Here is an 18,471-nt window from a genome sequence, read left to right as displayed (position 1 = left end):
CGTCTTTAGGTCCTAAGCAGCCCCATAGCTCCTCCAGCAAAAAGGGCAGACTCCAGGTGATGTCCCCCTGCCTCTTGGAGGCTGACTGTCATGGACAGACAAAAAGACAGGCCCTGCCTATAAGCTTTCTTACTTTTAATAGTAGAAGCTGCCTAGTAAATGGCAATGCTCAGGAAGAACTAATAAGCATCATAGAATTTCCCAAGGTTGCCCGGTCTCTGTCCCCCCTCGCTCCAGTGTCTGGGATTCCAACCTCCAGCCACAGGAAGGCAGTCACTACACTCCACCTGTCTGAGGAAGCTGTATCCACCCTCCATCTTGTCCTCCCAAACCAGGAGCCATCGAAAATTGATCATACGTGTTCCAGCACTCCCACTCTCGCCAAACATGAAGGTTCTTGCTACTACGCACGTGGTACACGTCCACTGCACATACGCACTCGATATGCACACCGAATAGCCAGGCAAAGGTCTGGGGGTCGCACTAAAGCAGAACTTTACACACGTAAGGACAGTAGAAACACTCTCCATTTACACAGGAAAAATGGTCTCGTTGAGAGGGGGCAGCTCGAGCAGAGGTAGGATGCATTTGAAAGCTGCTCTAATTGATATTCTTTCCCTCTACAAATACGCACTGTATCCCAACAACTCGCTGGAGGAGCCTCACTTAGATGTTCCGTTTATGACTGAAACGTGAAAGGGAGAATCGGCTGTGCCAGATAGCCAAATGGCTTTTTTGAGTAACCCTGTGTGGGAAAGTAGGATCTGCTTTCATGGTTACCCCCACTTTTTGCTGGTGTCGGGGTGCTTTGACTGTAGTTTGCTGAGTTCCTGCTAACCAGGTCCCCAGTATCTGTGCTCCCTCTCCCAAAATGACTTTGTTGAGTACTTTTGTACGTCCACAATTGGCTACTGGTTTACCCTTCTAAATCCCTAGTATAAGGTACCCAGGGCATAGGTACCCCAGGGGACCCCCATTGGCTGCAGCATATATTGTGCCACCCATGGGAATCCACTTAAACTCAGACTACAGGCCTGCCACTGCAGCCTGTGTGAGGTGGTGCTTGCACCTCTCACAACAGATATACGTTTCCTTATATCTGAGGTCACTACACTTAAGACCTAAAAGTCAACCCTATGGCAGGCCTTTCAGTCCTGAAGGCAGGGTGCTTGGTTATAAGTGTGAGGGTGCCCCTGCATGAGCAAGACACTCCTACAAGCCCCAGAGTCGATTCTCCAGGTTTTCTAAGTGCAGTCAGACATTTTAAGACATGTAGTGGACATCAGCTATTACGAGATGTCTAACAATACAATGGCTGCGCCGAACCAGATCATGTTTAGTATCAAACATGTTGGAATCACACCCCAACACAGATTCCTGTGTTGGAGGTATGATCTCATGTACTGGGAGCCCCCATAGGGGAGCCCCCTGTACTCCTGGTTATTGCCTGTCAGGGTCTGCCAGCAAGATAGTGCTGCTGTCGAACACAGACACGATTCTGCCTTCCTGTTGCTGAGCTGAGCTTGAGCAGGGAAAGCTAGAACAATAGGTTTCCTGTCACAGGGAGATGTGACCACCTCCCAGACGGGGCTTAGTGTATTGGACTGGGATGGGGGTGCTTTCCTGCGCCACCAGACTGTATTGAGGGGCACATTTGGTGCCCTCCTTGCATACTCCGGCTTGAGACAGTTCAGGAACCCTTGGTTCCCGCTCTGACGCGAAACTGGACAAAGGACAGGGAAGTAGGGGGAGAAGATGTGGCCTAAATGCTAGGGCAGTCAATCTCAAATCTTGGGAACTGGGTTTGAATCTTTGCAGTGACGTTCAACATCCTGTGATTCTGGGCAAATCACTTCATCTCCTCGTGCCTAAAAAAAATGAATGTGTCCTTGTGTAATGCAACTGGTGTTCATGTAAAGCGCTCTGATACCTGAAACCTTCGGGTCAAGTTCATGCTATATAAAACTCAGAAAAAAAGTATCCTCCCCTCTGTCTGGCCCCTCCTCTGGGAGGGTCCCCATAGTCATTCCAACCCTTTCTTTGTGTATTTAAGGGCTCCCCCTTTGGTTGTTCCTCAGATTCGTCATGGAACAAGACTCCCTCTGAAACCAAGACACTCATCGACCAACTGGACACTTGGCCTTCAACTGGAACCAAGTCGGCATCAAGGAAGACTCCTGCTTCTCCTGGTCTTGCTGTTCTTCAAATCTTCTGCCTCATCTGTCTAAGTGCTTGGCTCAGGTTCTATAGAAGCCCTGTGGGCATCAAGGACATTTGGGGAAATCTGCCTTGGAGTGAAGGAGTCACTCCCCTGCATCTGCAGGCACCACTACTAAGCTGACAGCTTTGCTGCTCCTGTGGTCTTAAGGACTTCCCGAGGTCCAGCAACACAGGTGGTGGTTCTGTGGGTCTCCAGAGGCCTGACCTGTCTTCCCTGCAATTTGGAGGACAATATCCCTTGTCTAGGCCGCTGGGACCAAACCCCTGTGCACTGTGTCGCTTGTTGGTTGTACTCTCCAGAGATCTTCGGGCTACAAGAAGCTCCAGCTTCCAGCACCTCATCCCTCGAAGATCAGCATCCTCACTGCATCCCTTTGCACCGTGGGTCTCCATCTTTGGTGAACTGTCTGAGGTCCTCTTGTGACTCCTGTGCCTTCAGCTTGTGGGTCCTCTCGAGGGTCTTCTGCTTTAGTGGACTCCCCTCCTTGCTTGGGCCTGCTCTGACTTTCCTGCACTTGGTGAGTCCCTTGGACCTTGCTGGTCTCAACAATTGCATATTTTCGTCTCCCACGCCAGTTGCGGATATCAAGGCTTGTTGGTGACCCTGCCAGACAGTGACCACCTAGACACTAACATCCAATGTTCGACAGCTCGTGTATGGCTCCTGGTCTTCCACAGCATCGCCTGGTCCCCACAGCTGCAGCGTCAAGGTCCTCAGCAACTCTCCTGAGCTACCCGCCAAAGCGGGGGGCATTGTGTTTCCATGCCTCCTGGTCACCTCAGAGCGGCAAAGACTGTTTACCCTCTGCTTGCAGGTTCTCCTCAACAAGAATACACCCTTGGATTCCACCGGACATCTTCACAGACTTCTCCAGAGGCCTTTCATCCCAAGTCTTCCATTGTCGTTTACGGGAGGTTCTGACCTCACTTCACCTGTATGTACCCGGCTTCCCTGATGCAGGCAAACTGGTTCCTGGGGCATCCACGGGTGGGCTGGTTCTCCTACCTTCCGTCCTCCAAAGGGTTTCTTCGGGGGTCCCTGTGTTTCCACTCTGCACTCAGCCTCCGTGGGCTTCCTGGGTACTTAGCTTGGGTGGTTCCTGGCTCTCCCAGCTCCTCTGAGGCCTTTGGTCCAAGTCCCGTTCTTTCTTGCAGTTCGCATGACACTTCTTTAGTATATGGTTTGGTCTCCCCTTGTAGACCAGTGTATATTTGTGCTACTTACCTGTTTTCTTGAAGAATTTTCATATGTACTGTTGATATCTCTGGCTAGGAGATATACCATAGTGATTGAGTTGTGTAAAAAATAGCCTTATTTTTATAAACACGGAGCGGTTCTTTTTCATCTAATCTACACTATTGATTAAATGTGCTAAAACAAGCTGCTTTACACTCCTTCAAGCTAGGCCTGGATGCTGCTCTCCACAGCTACCACTTTGAGAGGCTAAGGTTATCAAAGACCTCTACAATCAGCGTACGGGTTGCCTGGATTAGTGCAAGGTTCATCACTCCTTTAAGTGTGCACCATATACTAAAGCCAGCCTCCTACACTCTGCCTGTGTGCACATGGATAGGAAGGATACAAGGGGAGGCAGTCTTGCGTTTGCCTATAAACACAATTTTAATGGTGGCACCTTCTCTGTGGGGACCTGAAAGAGGCAGAGGCCTTGGGTTTCTACATCTCCTTATCCCCTCAGATATCTTTTGCTGGTGCTTTGTTATACCGACCGTGATTTTAAAATCATTAGACGAAGCGTTGGCTCCTAAGGTCATGCAGTATGTTCATTTCACCCTTTTGGTGGATTTTAATTTGCATTACTTGAGAGAGTTTGACCACTTCACTTGTTGATTGGTTTGGACCCTTAAATCTCTCTTTTTGAAACTCCCCTGTGCATACAAATTGATTTGATTGACAGCTCACTAGTGGTAGACAATCCTAAGGTGGCAAGCTACTCAGATCACTACTTTATTCCATTCTCCTGGCCTACTAAGATCCATTCCAGTTTATAGGCTGTCGATGCAGAGCTCTTCGTGCGGGCTTAACATAAAAGCAAGTCCTTTGAGTTGATTATTCTGGCTGCCTCTACACCCAATTTGGTAGGGGATGAGAACACTGTCACTCACTGGGTGCAGTCAGCTGCGATAAGCTCGCCCTGCTGAAAAGGGCTAGCGCAGCCTTCGGGGAGTTGGAGATCCGCCACAGAGAGGAAGTGCTGCAGCTGTGGATTCTGTTAGTGTCCCTTCGGCCCTGGCCCAGGCAGGAAGCTTATTGAAGTGGATAGGCCCTGCGTAGTCCACGTTAACGCAAAGATTGTAGACAAGCGGTCACGTGATTGGCCCCTGCAAAGTCCTAGGCATTTCAAACGTTGTGGCGCATTGAGGTGGTCTCTATTAATTAGGTGTGCATGTGTGAGGGGTCTCTCTATACATGATGGGTGTGCATTTTGGAAGGGTCTGTGTATTTGTGTGGTGCTCAGGTTTGCCAAGTCTGTATTTATACAGTTGGAGCTATGGGTGGCTGTTTACATTCAGGGGCTCAGCATGTTGGAGAAGTAGATGTGTTGGTTGAGAGTAGTATGTATGTAATTTGTATTAAAATCGATCAATTACAAAATCCTTCATAAATTTAAAAGCAATACTCGTGCATTAATCGAAAGGCGCGTAACGTATAAAAACCCTAGACAATACATTAACTATAAAATGAATTCCGGTAGTCTGTTAAGTTACACGTTAAAGTGCAGCATGCATCAGTCAATATAGGTTTGATAAAGATATTTATTTCTCTGGTGCATTTAGTTAGGGCAGGTACATACCGATGTGATCCACGTTTTCTGATCTGTAGCCGCATAATTAGTAGCTGATGTTAGATCACAGCTTTATGTTCCAAGAGCCCTTCAGTTTGGAGATTAGAATGCACAAAAGGCAGAATCATATATAGTTAAGTTTGACAGCCGCCTCCAAATCAAGATAAGGTTGTTCTGCTTCTTGAAAGCTGTCAAAACTAAATGGCTGTGCTTTCGTTTGACAAATGTTTTAAGATCTTTTTCTTGTCCTAGGTGAAATTAAGAGGCTCTTAGTAAATGCTTGCAAGGCCCTCTTTGGAGGATGGATAGAGCATTGAGGGGAGGCAAGTTGTTGTATTGGAAGAGTCTTGATAGAGCACAGAGTTTCAGGTTATCGTGCTGTGGGTCATTGATAGAGAGCTCCCTAATGATCCAATTCCTTCAGTGTGCGCGTTCTAGCAATCACATACATAGTTGATAAGAGAGGCTATGTAAAAGCTGTTTACAGTTTGTAAAATAACATTAGAGGCGTAAAGTTGCCTGAGGAGAAGAAGAGCGCAAATTGAGCAGGAGCCCGACACTCTGCATGTAAATCGTACTGAGGTTGTTACTCAATATGAGTGGGGGTATCACTGCAGCGGAAAGAAGGGTTGGGAGGAGTATGGCGTTGAAGGCCGGGAGCAAAGGCATGATTGTTCACCCATCAGAGATGGCGGCAAAGCGTTTGACCCCCTTGGTGACTACAAGAGCTTTGTTCTTACTTGGTCAAGATGAGTGGAAGAGGTGAGTTTGGAGTCAATTGTAGCACCAAGATGCTGGTGAGTGAAGACTAGTCCAGTTGGGTGATTCCCTATATGCCACTCTAGGTGCTTTCCCTTCTTCCCAAATGGCAGAATTTTTAACCTGGAGGCACTGATGGTAAGGTCATTGGCCAGGCTGAATAAATTCAAGTTCATTAGTTGGGTCTGGAGACCCGAAGGGGTTAAAGAAAGGAGCACCGAAGTGCCAGCGAAGGCAAGGTGAGTGATAGGCAGGCCCCCCAGTTTTTGTAGTAAGCATTCCAAAAGACTCCGGTAGTTTGATAAGTCTGCTATGTAAAGTGAAAAGAGTAATGGAGCCAATACGCAACCTTGTTTTACGCCCTTACCCATGTGTACTTTGGGGGAAACTTCTTTCAGTTTGGACAGCATGACCTTTGTCCAGTGTCAGTCTGCAGGGCTGTAATCAGGTGCAATAAAGACCAACCGTCGGTTGAGTGTGTTTCTTGAATTTGCCTCAAGTGGAATTTGGGTAGGTCTGCTTAATGGGTGTGTCTGCTAGTTGGATAAAGGGTTCTGCTTTTGGCTCAAAATCTGCATGTCACAGTTGTCGGTGCTGTCCTGCCTGTTGAATGCTCTCTGCGATACTCTGTTCCTTCTCTGTCCCTTCTCTGTCCTCTGCCTTTTGAGGTCTCCGGTGCCTCGTACCTCACTGTGTCCACGCTCTCCTCTTTCAGATGTACTGCCTGTTGAGAGAGTGGCCGCTCATCAAACCCGAGCTCTCGCTGGAGCTGCTGGATTGCAACTTTCCAGATCCAGTGGTGCGAGAGTTTGCCTTGAAGTGCTTGGTGAAGGGCCTGACGGATGACAAGCTGTCGCAGTATCTGATCCAGCTCGTCCAGGTACCATGGGCTCGAGGGAGGAATGGGGGCATTGAGGTGAGAGCAGGCGATGGAGGTGCTCCAGGTAGTAAATGGTCAAATGCGGCGATAAAGCTTTTGGTGAGGTGTTTGGCATCTTACTGTCTACCCACTGCCATGGTCCCTAGCCCGCTGAACTGAGCCAAGTGTAGTAGTGCCCTGCCTGTCCCGCCCCACAAAGAGTGTTGTTGCTGCTATGGCCGTACTCACCCTCACTATAAGACCATTACTTGCATCCACTCGTGCCTCCCGCTGTTGTGCCCCCTCTGACTAGGAGTCTGCCCCTCACACATGCTGACTACAAGATTTGCCCATCCCGACCCATCTGTCCAGTTATTGCACAGATGCTGCTTCATGCTCTGCTCATCCTGGCCGTTGTCTGTCCAGTCCTTGCACAGATGGTACATGTGATGCCCATCTTGGCCTCTGTCTGTCCAGCCCTTGCACAGACAGTACCAGTATGCAGTTTCCATCCTAAAATATGTCTAATCCTTGTACAGATGCTGCATGTGTTGCTGATCATGACCCCTGTTTGTCCAATCCTTGCACAGATGCTTCCTGCCTGTGGTACACATCTGAAACTACTGTCTGGCCTGTCCTTGTACAGATGCCACATGCGGTGCCTATCCTGATGCATCTGTCCAGTCCTTTCAATTATTTTTTTTTATTATAGCGCCCATCTTAACCCCTGCTTTTCCAGCCCTTGTACATATTCTGCCTTCCAGCAGTACCCATCCTGACCCTGTCTGCCCAGGCTTTCCACACGTTCTGCCTGCATGTGGTGCCAGACCTGACCCGCCCCCATCTCTCTACTCCTTGCACAGATGCTGAATGCGTGCAGTGCAAAGCCCAGCGTGCCCCCTGTCTGTCCAGTACATGCACAGATGCTACCTTCTAGCAGTGCCTGTCCTGACGTCTGTCCAGAATTTCCACGGATGCAGCTTGCATTCATTGCCTAACCTGACCACTGCTTGCCCACTCCTTGCTGGTGTGTATCTTTGACTCCTACTAGTGTAGTCCTTGCACAGATGCTGCCTGAATGCAGCGCCCATCCTGACTCCTGTCTCTCCAGTCCTTGCACAGATGCTACCTTCCAGCATTGCCCGTCCTGACATTGTCTGTCCAGACTTTCCATGGATGTTGCTTGCATGCATTGCCTAACCTGACCACTGCTTGTCCAGTCCTTGCTGGTGTGTACCTTTGACTCCTATCTGTTCAGTTCTTGCACAGATGCTGCCTCAATGCAGTGCCAGCCTCAGCACTGTTTGTCTAGTCCATGCCGGTCTGTACCTTGGCCACTGTCTGTCGAGTCTTTATACAGATGCTGTCTGTAAGCTGTGCCCATAATGACCCCTTTCTGCCCAGTCTTTGCACAGATACTGCCTGCAAGCAGTGCCAACCCTGATCACGGTCTGTTTAGTCTGTGCAAAGATGCCACTTACTAGCAGTGTTCACCTTTAACAATTGTCTGTCTAGTTCTTACACAGAACCAGACTGCAAGCGATGCCCATTCTGACCCAGTCCTTGGAGAGAAGCTGCCTGCACGTCCAACCTGATCATGGTCTCTCCAGTCCCATGGATGCTGTACCAATCTTTACCCGCTCTTTTCCCATCCCTTGCTCAGGTGCTGAAGTACGAGCAATATCTGGATAACCCCCTGGCACGATTCCTCATCAAGAAGGCGCTGACCAACCAGAGGATTGGCCACTTCTTTTTCTGGCACCTCAAGTAAGTAGGCTGTGAAGGGCAGGTTATGGGTCTTGCATGGAGGGTTAGGTTTGATAATGACACAAAAATGAACTTTGCATTTTCCATATGTGTATTTGCTGAATTTGTGCGGGTGCAGCCGCCTGGTCACATCTTAGTACCCATGTGCGGGTGGAGCAGTCCCATCTTTACACTGAACCTTTGCTCCTGCATTTCATGGTATACGATGGGCGTGGTCTCATGAGCGTCACGGTTAATGATCGGTTTGGACAATAGGCCTCATAAAGTGCATTATTCGTCACCTTCCTTTGGTGGCATAGCTCAGTGAGAATGAACACCACCAGAGCCGGTGCATTGTGCAGCCGAAGCCCAACAGCTTCAGTGGTGCAAAGGCCCCAGCGGGCCTCCAGGTCCAACTCTATGGAAAACCATGCAAGGCGCTGTGGTGCGACACGGGCATGATGCATACGAATACCACTACGTGTATGACCTCTGGCAAAGCACTCTCATTAACGTGAGGGCTCGATTTATAATGAATTTAACACTGAAGCATAAAGAACAAGAGATCAGAGATTTAGGTTGAAATGGGTCACAACCAAGCTTGTATTTCTCATCAATACATGATTTTTGTTCCTGTATAGTCAGTAGATCGGCTTAAATTGTCTGAAAATTAACTTGCTGAGCCACCTGAGAGCAGCTAGTACAGCCACCAAGCCAACAGGCTAGGCCATGCCTGTTGATCCAGAGGGTCAGATTCATGCGGGCCCTCCACTTATTAAAGTTGGAAAAAGTTCTCCCAATATGGCACCCCTTCACAGGGAAAAACACTCTAGGATATAACTGATGGTACGAAGTGGCATAAATAGTGGCTCCACATGCCCACTGTTCCATTGTTCCAATGTTCCTGCTATCTTGCTTCAGGGAAAACCATGGGGCCATCTTTGGCGCCTGGCCACAAAGCGATGGAGCCAGTCATCATTCAGAGGACCAACAGCAGCACAGGTGAATCTGTCCTGCAAGGTCATTGGCAGAGAAGAGTAGGGGCAGCAGCACATGGCTGGCTTATGGGCTGCTCTCTTTCATATCCCTAGAAGCGCGCGTCAGTCTGCACCTCTCCCACTGGTCTTTGCAGGGTGCAGCCTGCAAACATATCCGACTCCACTCAGTTGTTTAGTATTGTGTACGGATTTCCTGCGTTAGCGCCTGTGTGCCAGAACATTGGGCACACCAGTCACCAGGTTTATTTATCTGCAGTAACTCATTTAGCTTCTACATTTCCCAGGTCGGAGATGCACAGCAAAACGGTGAGCCAGCGTTTTGGCCTGATGCTGGAGGCCTTCTGCCGGGGTTGCGGCATGTACCTGAAGCACCTTAATCGGCAAGTGGAGGCCATGGAGAAGCTCATCAACCTGACGGACATCTTGAAGCAAGAGAAGAAGGACGAGACCCAGAAGGTAGGGGAAGTGAAACCATCCCCTCTGCCCTATGGTAGTGCAGGCGCTGAAACCCTGCAGGTGTGGAATTCATCCAGTAAGTCAATCGGAGCACCAGAACCTGCCCGGTGCAGTACCGAACCAGGGTCCTTTGTCGTAGAGCAGACAAACAAGGCACCCATCCTTCAAAGGCGGTACTGTACCAATTCCAGACAATACAGAGCTGTAGAGATGAACCACCCCTTTCCATAGGATGGTACAAAACAGATACCCGTTAAATAAAGCAGTGCAGAACAGGCACCCTTACGGTTGCCCTTGGGCAGAAAAAAACAGAATTCCCTGTCCGAGGGCAGTGCAGGTTCAATACCCTCTTGTCACATGCAGTACAGAACCAGTAACCCCCTGCCCTAGGGCAGTGCTGCCCCAGCCCACCTGTCTCTGGTGAAATAGAGATGAGCCAACACTGCTGCTCCTAGAGTGGTGCCAACTATACACCCGCAGCATAGAGGCAGTACACAACCGCTTCCTCTTTCAAGAGCTTATAGGGCTGCTTTCCCAGGACTACACAGAACCAACAGTGCCTACTCTAGGGCATTATTGACCAGATAGGCACTGCCTTACAGCCCTAATAAGCCTGTTTTCTTTGGAATATTATGGTGGAGACTGAATCTCCTGGACCGTATGGTCTGCTGTGGTTCGTATTTACACAATGACGATATTTTTCTGCTTTATTTCTTTTACTCCCTCCCTCAATTTGTTCCCTCCTTTCCCACTGTTGTGTCCTCACCCTCATACTTAGATGCAGATGAAGTTCCTGGTGGAGCAGATGAGACGCCCTGATTACATGGAAGCCCTTCAAGGCTTCATCTGTCCGCTGAACCCGGTGCACCAGCTGGGCAACCTCAGGTAAGGTGGCTCCAAAGGTGGCGCCTAACTCAAATAACTGGATTCATTCCATGTTGGTGCATAGTGGCCAATCAGGGTAAAACTTAGGCTAGGGTGTGTGCCTCCCTCTCAAGTACCCAGGAACACCATAAAGTCTCTATCTTCCATGCAAGGGAGCAGGTACACTCGTACATTTGTGACACCAAGTGGCTGAAGTTGGCATGGATTCCGAGGTTCCAGAATGGGTCTGCAATCTCTCTGTAGGCTCAAGGTCTGTCTGTAATAGGAAGGAGGGGGAAATATGTGCAGCAACAGTGACTTGTCATGGTGTGCATTGATTAGGGTCCTGAAATGAGCAGAGAGCCATGCAGCATGGGCTCTTGGCGACAAGGTAAGCCATACTATTAGCTGTGTGTACTAAAGAGACCCACTCCTCCTGAGCCAGCTTTTTTATAGGAGTGTCTGCTTAGTCACTAATGAGAATAAGGTAATAGCTGAGTTCTCCCAGAGAGGCGCTGCTGTCAGTGGTGATGTAGCGCCTGACGTAACATGAAAATGACACATGGAGTGGGCAGAGATGGAGTTCTGCCAATTGTTGGATCACTGGTGGTATTGAAGGGAAAGGACGGAGGTGGCTGAACTCGATGAGGTCAGCCAAGTAGGTTACCCAGAAATGTCCAACTAAATAAAGCGGAAAATCTAAATTCAGTACCATGCATTTTTAACTTGCAGTTGTCTGAAGTTGCTGCTCTGTTGCAGTCGTTGACTTGCAAACAAGCAGCGGTTTCCGCAGTCCATGCAGGTCTCTAGTAGCAGAGATCCAGATGCTTAGCCTTCTTGTATTTACAGGGTGATTGCAACTGCAGTGTCTTTGTGAGCTTACAAACAGCCCAACAGTAGTTAAATGGCCCCGCAGCCAAAGTAATTGGTGCAGAGCTTGATGTCTGTGAACACCACAAACCCAGGCAATACAACTGTCACTCAGTGAAAACACTGAACCTGCCTCCTTTAGGATTGCGAAAGGACGATGATGAAATAGGGCGATGCCATCTTGAAGGTTAGGACAACATCCACCCTTGCCATTATTCAGAAACTTCAGGGGCCTCATCAAGGCTACTTTGCAGACAAGGTATTCGTGTTAAGAGTGCACAATGCGTCCTCCCACAGCCACAAGGCCTCGTGTTACTGAGCCAACTGAGATCCCATGCGTCCTCCCACAGCCACAAGACCGCGTGTTACCGAGCCAACTGAGATCCCATGCGTCCTCCCACAGCCACAAGGCCGCGTGTTACTGAGCCAACTGAGATCCCATGCGTCCTCCCACAGCCACAAGGCCGCGTGTTACCGAGCCAACTCAGATCCCATTCGTCCTCCCACAGCCACAAGGCTGTGTGTTACCGAGCCAACTGAGATCCCATGCGTCCTCCCACAGCCACAAGGCCGCGTGTTACCGAGCCAACTGAGATCCCATGCGTCCTCCCACAGCCACAAGACCGCGTGTTACTGAGCCAACTGAGATCCCATGCATCCTCACACAGCCACAAGGCCTCGTGTTACCGAGCCAACTGAGATCCCATGCGTCCTCCCACAGCCACAAGGCCGCGTGTTACCGAGCCAACTGAGATCCCATGCGTCCTCCCACAGCCACAAGACCGCGTGTTACTGAGCCAACTGAGATCCCATGCGTCCTCCCACAGCCACAAGACCGTGTGTTACCGAGCCAACTGAGATCCCATGCGTCCTCCCACAGCCACAAGACCGTGTGTTACCGAACCAACTGAGATCCCATGCATCCTCACACAGCCACAAGGCCTCGTGTTACCGAGCCAACTGAGATTCCATGCGTCCTCCCACAGCCACAAGACCGTGTGTTACTGAGCCAACTGAGATCCCATGCGTCCTCCCACAGCCACAAGACCGTCTGTTACTGAGCCAACTGAGATCCCATGCATCCTCCCACAGCCACAAGACCGTGTGTTACCGAGCCAACTGAGATCCCATGCATCCTCCCACAGCCACAAGACCGTGTTACCGAGCCAACTGAGATCCCATGCGTCCTCCCACAGCCACAAGACCGTGTGTTACCGAGCCAACTGAGATCCCATGCGTCCTCCCACAGCCACAAGGCCGCGTGTTACCGAGCCAACTGAGATCCCATGCGTACTCCCACAGCCACAAGGCCGCGTGTTACCGAGCCAACTGAGATCCCATGCGTCCTCCCACAGCCACAAGGCCGCGTGTTACCGAGCCAACTGAGATCCCATGCGTCCTCCCACAGCCACAAGGCTGCGTGTTACCGAGCCAACTGAGATCCCATGCGTCCTCCCACAGCCACAAGACCGCGTGTTACCGAGCCAACTGAGATCCCATGCGTCCTCCCACAGCCACAAGGCCGCGTGTTACCGAGCCAACTGAGATCCCATGCGTCCTCCCACAGCCTCAAGGCCGCGTGTTACCGAGCCAACTGAGATCCCATGCGTCCTCCCACAGCCACAAGGCCGCGTGTTACCGAGCCAACTGAGATCCCATGCGTCCTCCCACAGCCACAAGTCTGCGTGTTACCGAGCCAACTAAGGAGTGGGACTTGGGGGGACAAGTCCTGTAAGCAAGGTTTCTATTTTTTAGTTAAAACCAATTATAACTGATAAAATGCCACCAAAGGGGATATTTGCTTTTCAGTAGAAACCATCAAACAGTGGGTTTTGCTGCATTTTTACTGGTGTGATTCCCTCTGGTATTAAAGCAGTACAAGCGCAGTCACCATCTCTTAGCACTTTTTTAGGTGAAGGGTGCCTCCGCAATGACACTTTCTGGCTCTAATTTTTATTTATTTTTATTTTGAAGGTTTTATATAGCGCTGGCTAGACCCAGAGGTATCAGAGCGCTTTACAAGATAAGGATAGTATCAGGCACATAGGGTATAAAAGCATATGAAAGGTAGCGCAACAAAAACTTGAAATATACAAAGTACAAACAAAATGAGCATTATACAAATCAAGAAAAATAAACAGGGGCAGGAGCTATACATTTCAAGTAATTAGGTAAATGGTGAACAGGAGACAGGGCATATTTTACTGAACAAATATAGTATGATTGATAATAGATCAGGAGTAGGACACAGATTAGGAACCCCAATAATAATTGAGGAGGTGGGTTTTGAGGTCTTTTTTGAAACTAGAATAGGAGGGATTACAGCGCAGGTTTTTTGGTAGGGCATTCCTAAGCCACTTTATATGCCTTTGTGACCATCCACAAGAGCCACGGGCTCTCCGGTTTTGGGCACGTGATTCCCTTCAAATCGCAATGGCATCATCTTCACAGCTGAACTCTGAGTAGGGTCTCTGTCCTGGGTAAGCAGCACCCTCGTGATGTCATCCTCCTGCACTGAGAGCAGGGTGGAGCTTTGCTTTCTGAAAGCTCAAGCAGCAGGGTAGCAGCAACAAATATCACTGTGCATACAGATGCTTCTGAATCAAAGTCCTCCCATAAACCACTGCACCCAACACTCTTGGTCTTTGTTTTACATCACAGTGGCCTGAAATGCCTGAAAATGATCCCTGTGAGAGCATCATCCCCTCTTGAAAAGGATCAGGGGCCATATCTTGAACATATTCAGTGACCATGCACAGGCCCAGAAGGGGTCCGTGAGCTGGTGTTGCTGAAACTGCACTGCCCACACCACATACACTAAATCATACATTTTCTGAGTTAATGTATTAGCTGTACACAATACAGCTCCCAAACAAGAAATACCAAACACTGCTCTATGCTTCCTAGTATGGGCTTCAGACAGAGATTTGTTTGCAAAAAACAGGTGCATGGACCAATTCTGAGCACGCGTGCTGCTGTATAACTAGTTAACGATTCAACCCCAGCTTTCCTAAGTTCAGTAGGCCTTCCAGCTGCCTCCATGTCAAAATGAAGATTGGAGTTTAGGGTGCAGAATCAATCCCTGACACTAGGCAACATCACCCTACAAAGCACCGTGGCTGCACTTAGTACATATATAGTGAGCTATGCTCATTGTTTCCTTCAAGATAGAAAATGCACTAGAAGAGTGATGTTGCATATAACACAAAGATAAAATGCCTTGCGAAAGTCTCTTACACAAATGCACAGACCCTGAACTGCTTTCACATAAACAAAGGACCACATTCTTTGTAGAAATCAATGCTTAGCGGTCCTCGTGCTGGCTTCTGATACACAGAATATACCTTGGGCACATCCACCAATATAAAATAAAATTAATTCATGTTGTGAACTGCACGGGCAAATGGTACATGGCATGTTGCAGGCTATAAGGTTTCTAAATACCTCAGCTGCTGCTTCATATATGATATATAGGCAACAGCATGCATGTTCATTCCTTAGCAGGCTTCTTCAAACCTTTGACCAGGTTGGGCATTTCTAGGCCTAGATCAGAAAGTAATAATACAGGACAGTGTGACTTTGACTTACAGTTAACAGAGAACTGCGACCCCCAATAAAGATTCTTCATTCAGCTGATCTTTCACGTTAGTCTGAAGAAGAGAGATGCAGGGACGTGTGTTAAATGCCCACCATTAACCTTTTAACTGCTGCAATCAAATCTTTATGCACAATGCATGGTGACAAGTGTAAGATTCAAGGATAGTAGAATTGACAATAGGAATGAACAGGAAAAGAACGGAAATAAAAGCAAACTTTTTATATCCACTGGAAAAACACCGGCCTTGTGAATTTTTTATGGAGTAAGAAAAAAAACCCACTGAAAACCACTGATTTGTATATCTTATAAGCATGGGAAAACACTGAAACACCCTGGAATTTATAACCAATAGACACTGAAACAAGAAAGTCTACCAATAGCTTATAGCCACTATATCTATAGCTCCGTTGGAACTGGGAAAGTGCAACCAACATTCATAAAATTAGCAAAATCGTATCAAGACTATTGGCAGTGCCCCAAGAGGCTCAGGATCATGCTCCCTGAGGCAGCCGGAGGACGTGAACAGGTATTCAAATTAACCTTAAGGAGAAATAGGATAGAATCTCAGCAGTCCTCCAATGCAAAAGCCCAGCTTTGAAAAATCTGGACAACACGATGTCGGGGAAGGTCCTCTCTGCTCAGAGCAGTCCACCTCTTCTTCTTTTGGGTTGCACCAGCTCGCGATGTCAATGGTAGGCCATGAAATTGGTCCACACCTACCTCAATGCATGTGTGGAGAGTGTTTTTAAAGGGGGTAGTAATATAGGCTAGGATGTGCCAGTGAGTTGGGGCCCCGAGTAAAGCTTGTTCACTTTCAGGAAAACTTCTGCCCTGTCTTGGAGGCTAAGACTTTTTACATTCAGGTGGCTGTCCCACCAATTAAAAGGGCATCTCTTGGCCTTACATACATGAAATGGAACAAGAGAGATCGTCAAATGATCTGATGTTTGTGTTGGATCCACACAGGCCAGATGGACATTTGTCCTAAGGTTGCTGGAGAGATCTTCCTGCCCTGCCTGAGTCCACAGACTGGTAGGAGGGAGCCATTGATTGTCAAGACTCCTGTTGCTGAATAGGATGTGGGCTATGTGTTCTGGGGCTCAAACTCAAGATAGAAAAAAAAAAAACATTGAAGGAAAATGCCGTCTCTGGTTTAAGGAGGGAAGCATCAGCGCAATAACACATTGTTGGGGAAAACGGGCTAGAATGATCGTTCAGTGTCTTGGGGGTGCAGCCATTGCTCACAGAGCTTTTAAAAGACCCCAGACGTCCCATCACACCACAGTGCAGTACACCTCCCACAGCTGTGTAGTGTATTTCATTCATGACCTTCAGCGCCTCCTGCTGTTATAGCACTGGCACGCCAGTCAGCTATGCTACTTTTACTCCACTTCTATCCTGCTATAATTAGCATGAACATTACATGGGTGAGCAACACTGATCTCTGGAAAGGAATGTGTCACTGAAGTATTAATCATCAAGTCTAACACGTTGCCTCATTCAATACCATTGACACGGTTCAAACCTATGAGCGCAGTCGAAAGGGTCTCATCGGGACATTCGCTGACCTGTCATTCATTGGCTATCGTACAACCCTGGCTGAAAGCAACAAAATTAGGAATTCCCCTATTTCAACCAAATGCGACTGATCGCCTCTTGATTTAAACTACATTATGTGATTTCTGGATTTTTTCAATGGGAAATTATGTATTAATTTTTAGGCTGAATTAGTTTATGCAATGCAATGCATGTGTTTTTTTTTTATCATTGGTGGTAGTTTCTTACTCAACATGTTTTTGGGTCAAATCTGTTCGTTCATTTGATCCAGTTTATTATATAGGTGAGTCCTTGTTATTAAGTTAATGCTGTGTCCCTCTCTATGTAAAGGAATACTCCTGGAGTATTATTGGTTTGTTTATTTGCATTACAGTGATTCAAAACTACGATGTAAAAACGCTCGACATACCAAACTTACATAAATTAAAAAAAACATATGCAAAGGAATCCACCAAACAGCGAGATAGTGTTTACATATTGTATTCTATGCCATGAAAAATATCTGTGAACAAATTCATCAGATATATAAAAGTGCAAGTGCAGTGAAACAATAAAAGTACACATGTCAATCAGTGAATTACAGCCTAAAAATACTAAATTATGCAAAAAAGAAGCAGAGAACTCTGGATAGTTCTCAAGTTTAGGTGGAAAGCAGCTCCAGTTTAGAGATCCAGGAGGAGCCATCGCCACCGTGTTGCATCATATGTCTTGAAAAACAGAAAAAACGTGGGTACGGTTGAAGTATTATTTGTGATGTTATCACAATTTTTTAAATAATGTGAAGTAAAAAATATGCCCTAATCATAATGCTTGTAAGAGTTACTGTGGTTAGTACCATGTGCAAGTCTTACGTCCAACGGTTATCTTGTTTATTTTCTCCTTGTTATAACAAGGTCCATTCCCTTGGACCTCTACAGGGGTCCAACTCCATTTGTTCTTGACACCCATCCTCTGTTGCAACACCCCCTGCGGTTCATGTGCTGGGTCACAAAATCACTTCTGACCTGCAGTGACCCAACTGTTCAAATATTGTACTACATCCTGCTCTGGCAGTGTGTTGCAGGCCTTTCCTGCAGCACCTTCTGCTTTTACAGTATGGCAAGGCACACATCACAAACACATACACGCACACACACACCACGCACGCACACACGCACACACGCACACCGGTGGTGGACTACCCATCTGGTCAGTAAAGTATTAACCCTGACCTTTGGTGAGAGTACACTTTGAGTGTACCCCAGGTGTAACAAAGTCTACAACTCTGCTAGACAGAACAATCACAGCAAGCATGTGCCCAACATCAAGGGGGCAAATTCAAAGGGCAGAGAGAGATCAGGTCAGACAAGATGTAAAGAATTGAGACCGAGTGACACCGGTCAGTGGCATCATGGACTTTCAACCCTACAGCTAATGATTATCATATGGTGTTCTGTTACAGGTTGGATGATTGCCGCATCATGTCTTCTGCCAAGCGACCACTGTGGCTCAACTGGGAAAACCCAGACATCATGTCCGAACTGCTCTTCACCAACCACGAGGTTATATTCAAGAATGGGGACGGTGAGTGGCTGTCGCTAAGGGTGCAGTCTCTACCAGCTCTGCTCATGCAACCTGCAACTCTGTCCACCGTTTACTTCTGCACATCCACTTGCCCAGCATTGAACTGTTCATAGATTCACATGCTTTTTTTATTCCACCTCTATTAGCCAGAAAATGTGCAGAAAAAAATGTTTCTAC

The 18,471-nt window shown here is 47.9% G+C and overlaps 1 protein-coding gene across 2 annotated transcripts in view; it reads left to right on the top strand.

The window, feature by feature from the left end:
* LOC146782982 (phosphatidylinositol 4,5-bisphosphate 3-kinase catalytic subunit alpha isoform-like) overlaps positions 1-18,471 on the top strand; it is a 247,975-nt gene that overhangs the window by 133,693 nt on the left and 95,811 nt on the right. For both annotated transcript variants that reach the window (XM_085639316.1, XM_085639315.1), the window contains 5 exons: positions 6,499-6,663; positions 8,306-8,409; positions 9,671-9,842; positions 10,621-10,727; positions 18,173-18,294. In XM_085639316.1, coding sequence (XP_085495442.1) covers positions 6,499-6,663; positions 8,306-8,409; positions 9,671-9,842; positions 10,621-10,727; positions 18,173-18,294 — 670 coding nt within the window. The remainder of the gene's footprint in view (positions 1-6,498; positions 6,664-8,305; positions 8,410-9,670; positions 9,843-10,620; positions 10,728-18,172; positions 18,295-18,471) is intronic.

The sequence above is a fragment of the Triturus cristatus genome, chromosome 12 (genome assembly GCF_964204655.1).
Source record: "Triturus cristatus chromosome 12, aTriCri1.1, whole genome shotgun sequence".
NCBI lineage: Eukaryota > Metazoa > Chordata > Amphibia > Caudata > Salamandridae > Triturus > Triturus cristatus.
Note: the sequence above shows the minus strand (reverse complement) of the source record. Positions and strands in the feature narration are given on the sequence as shown.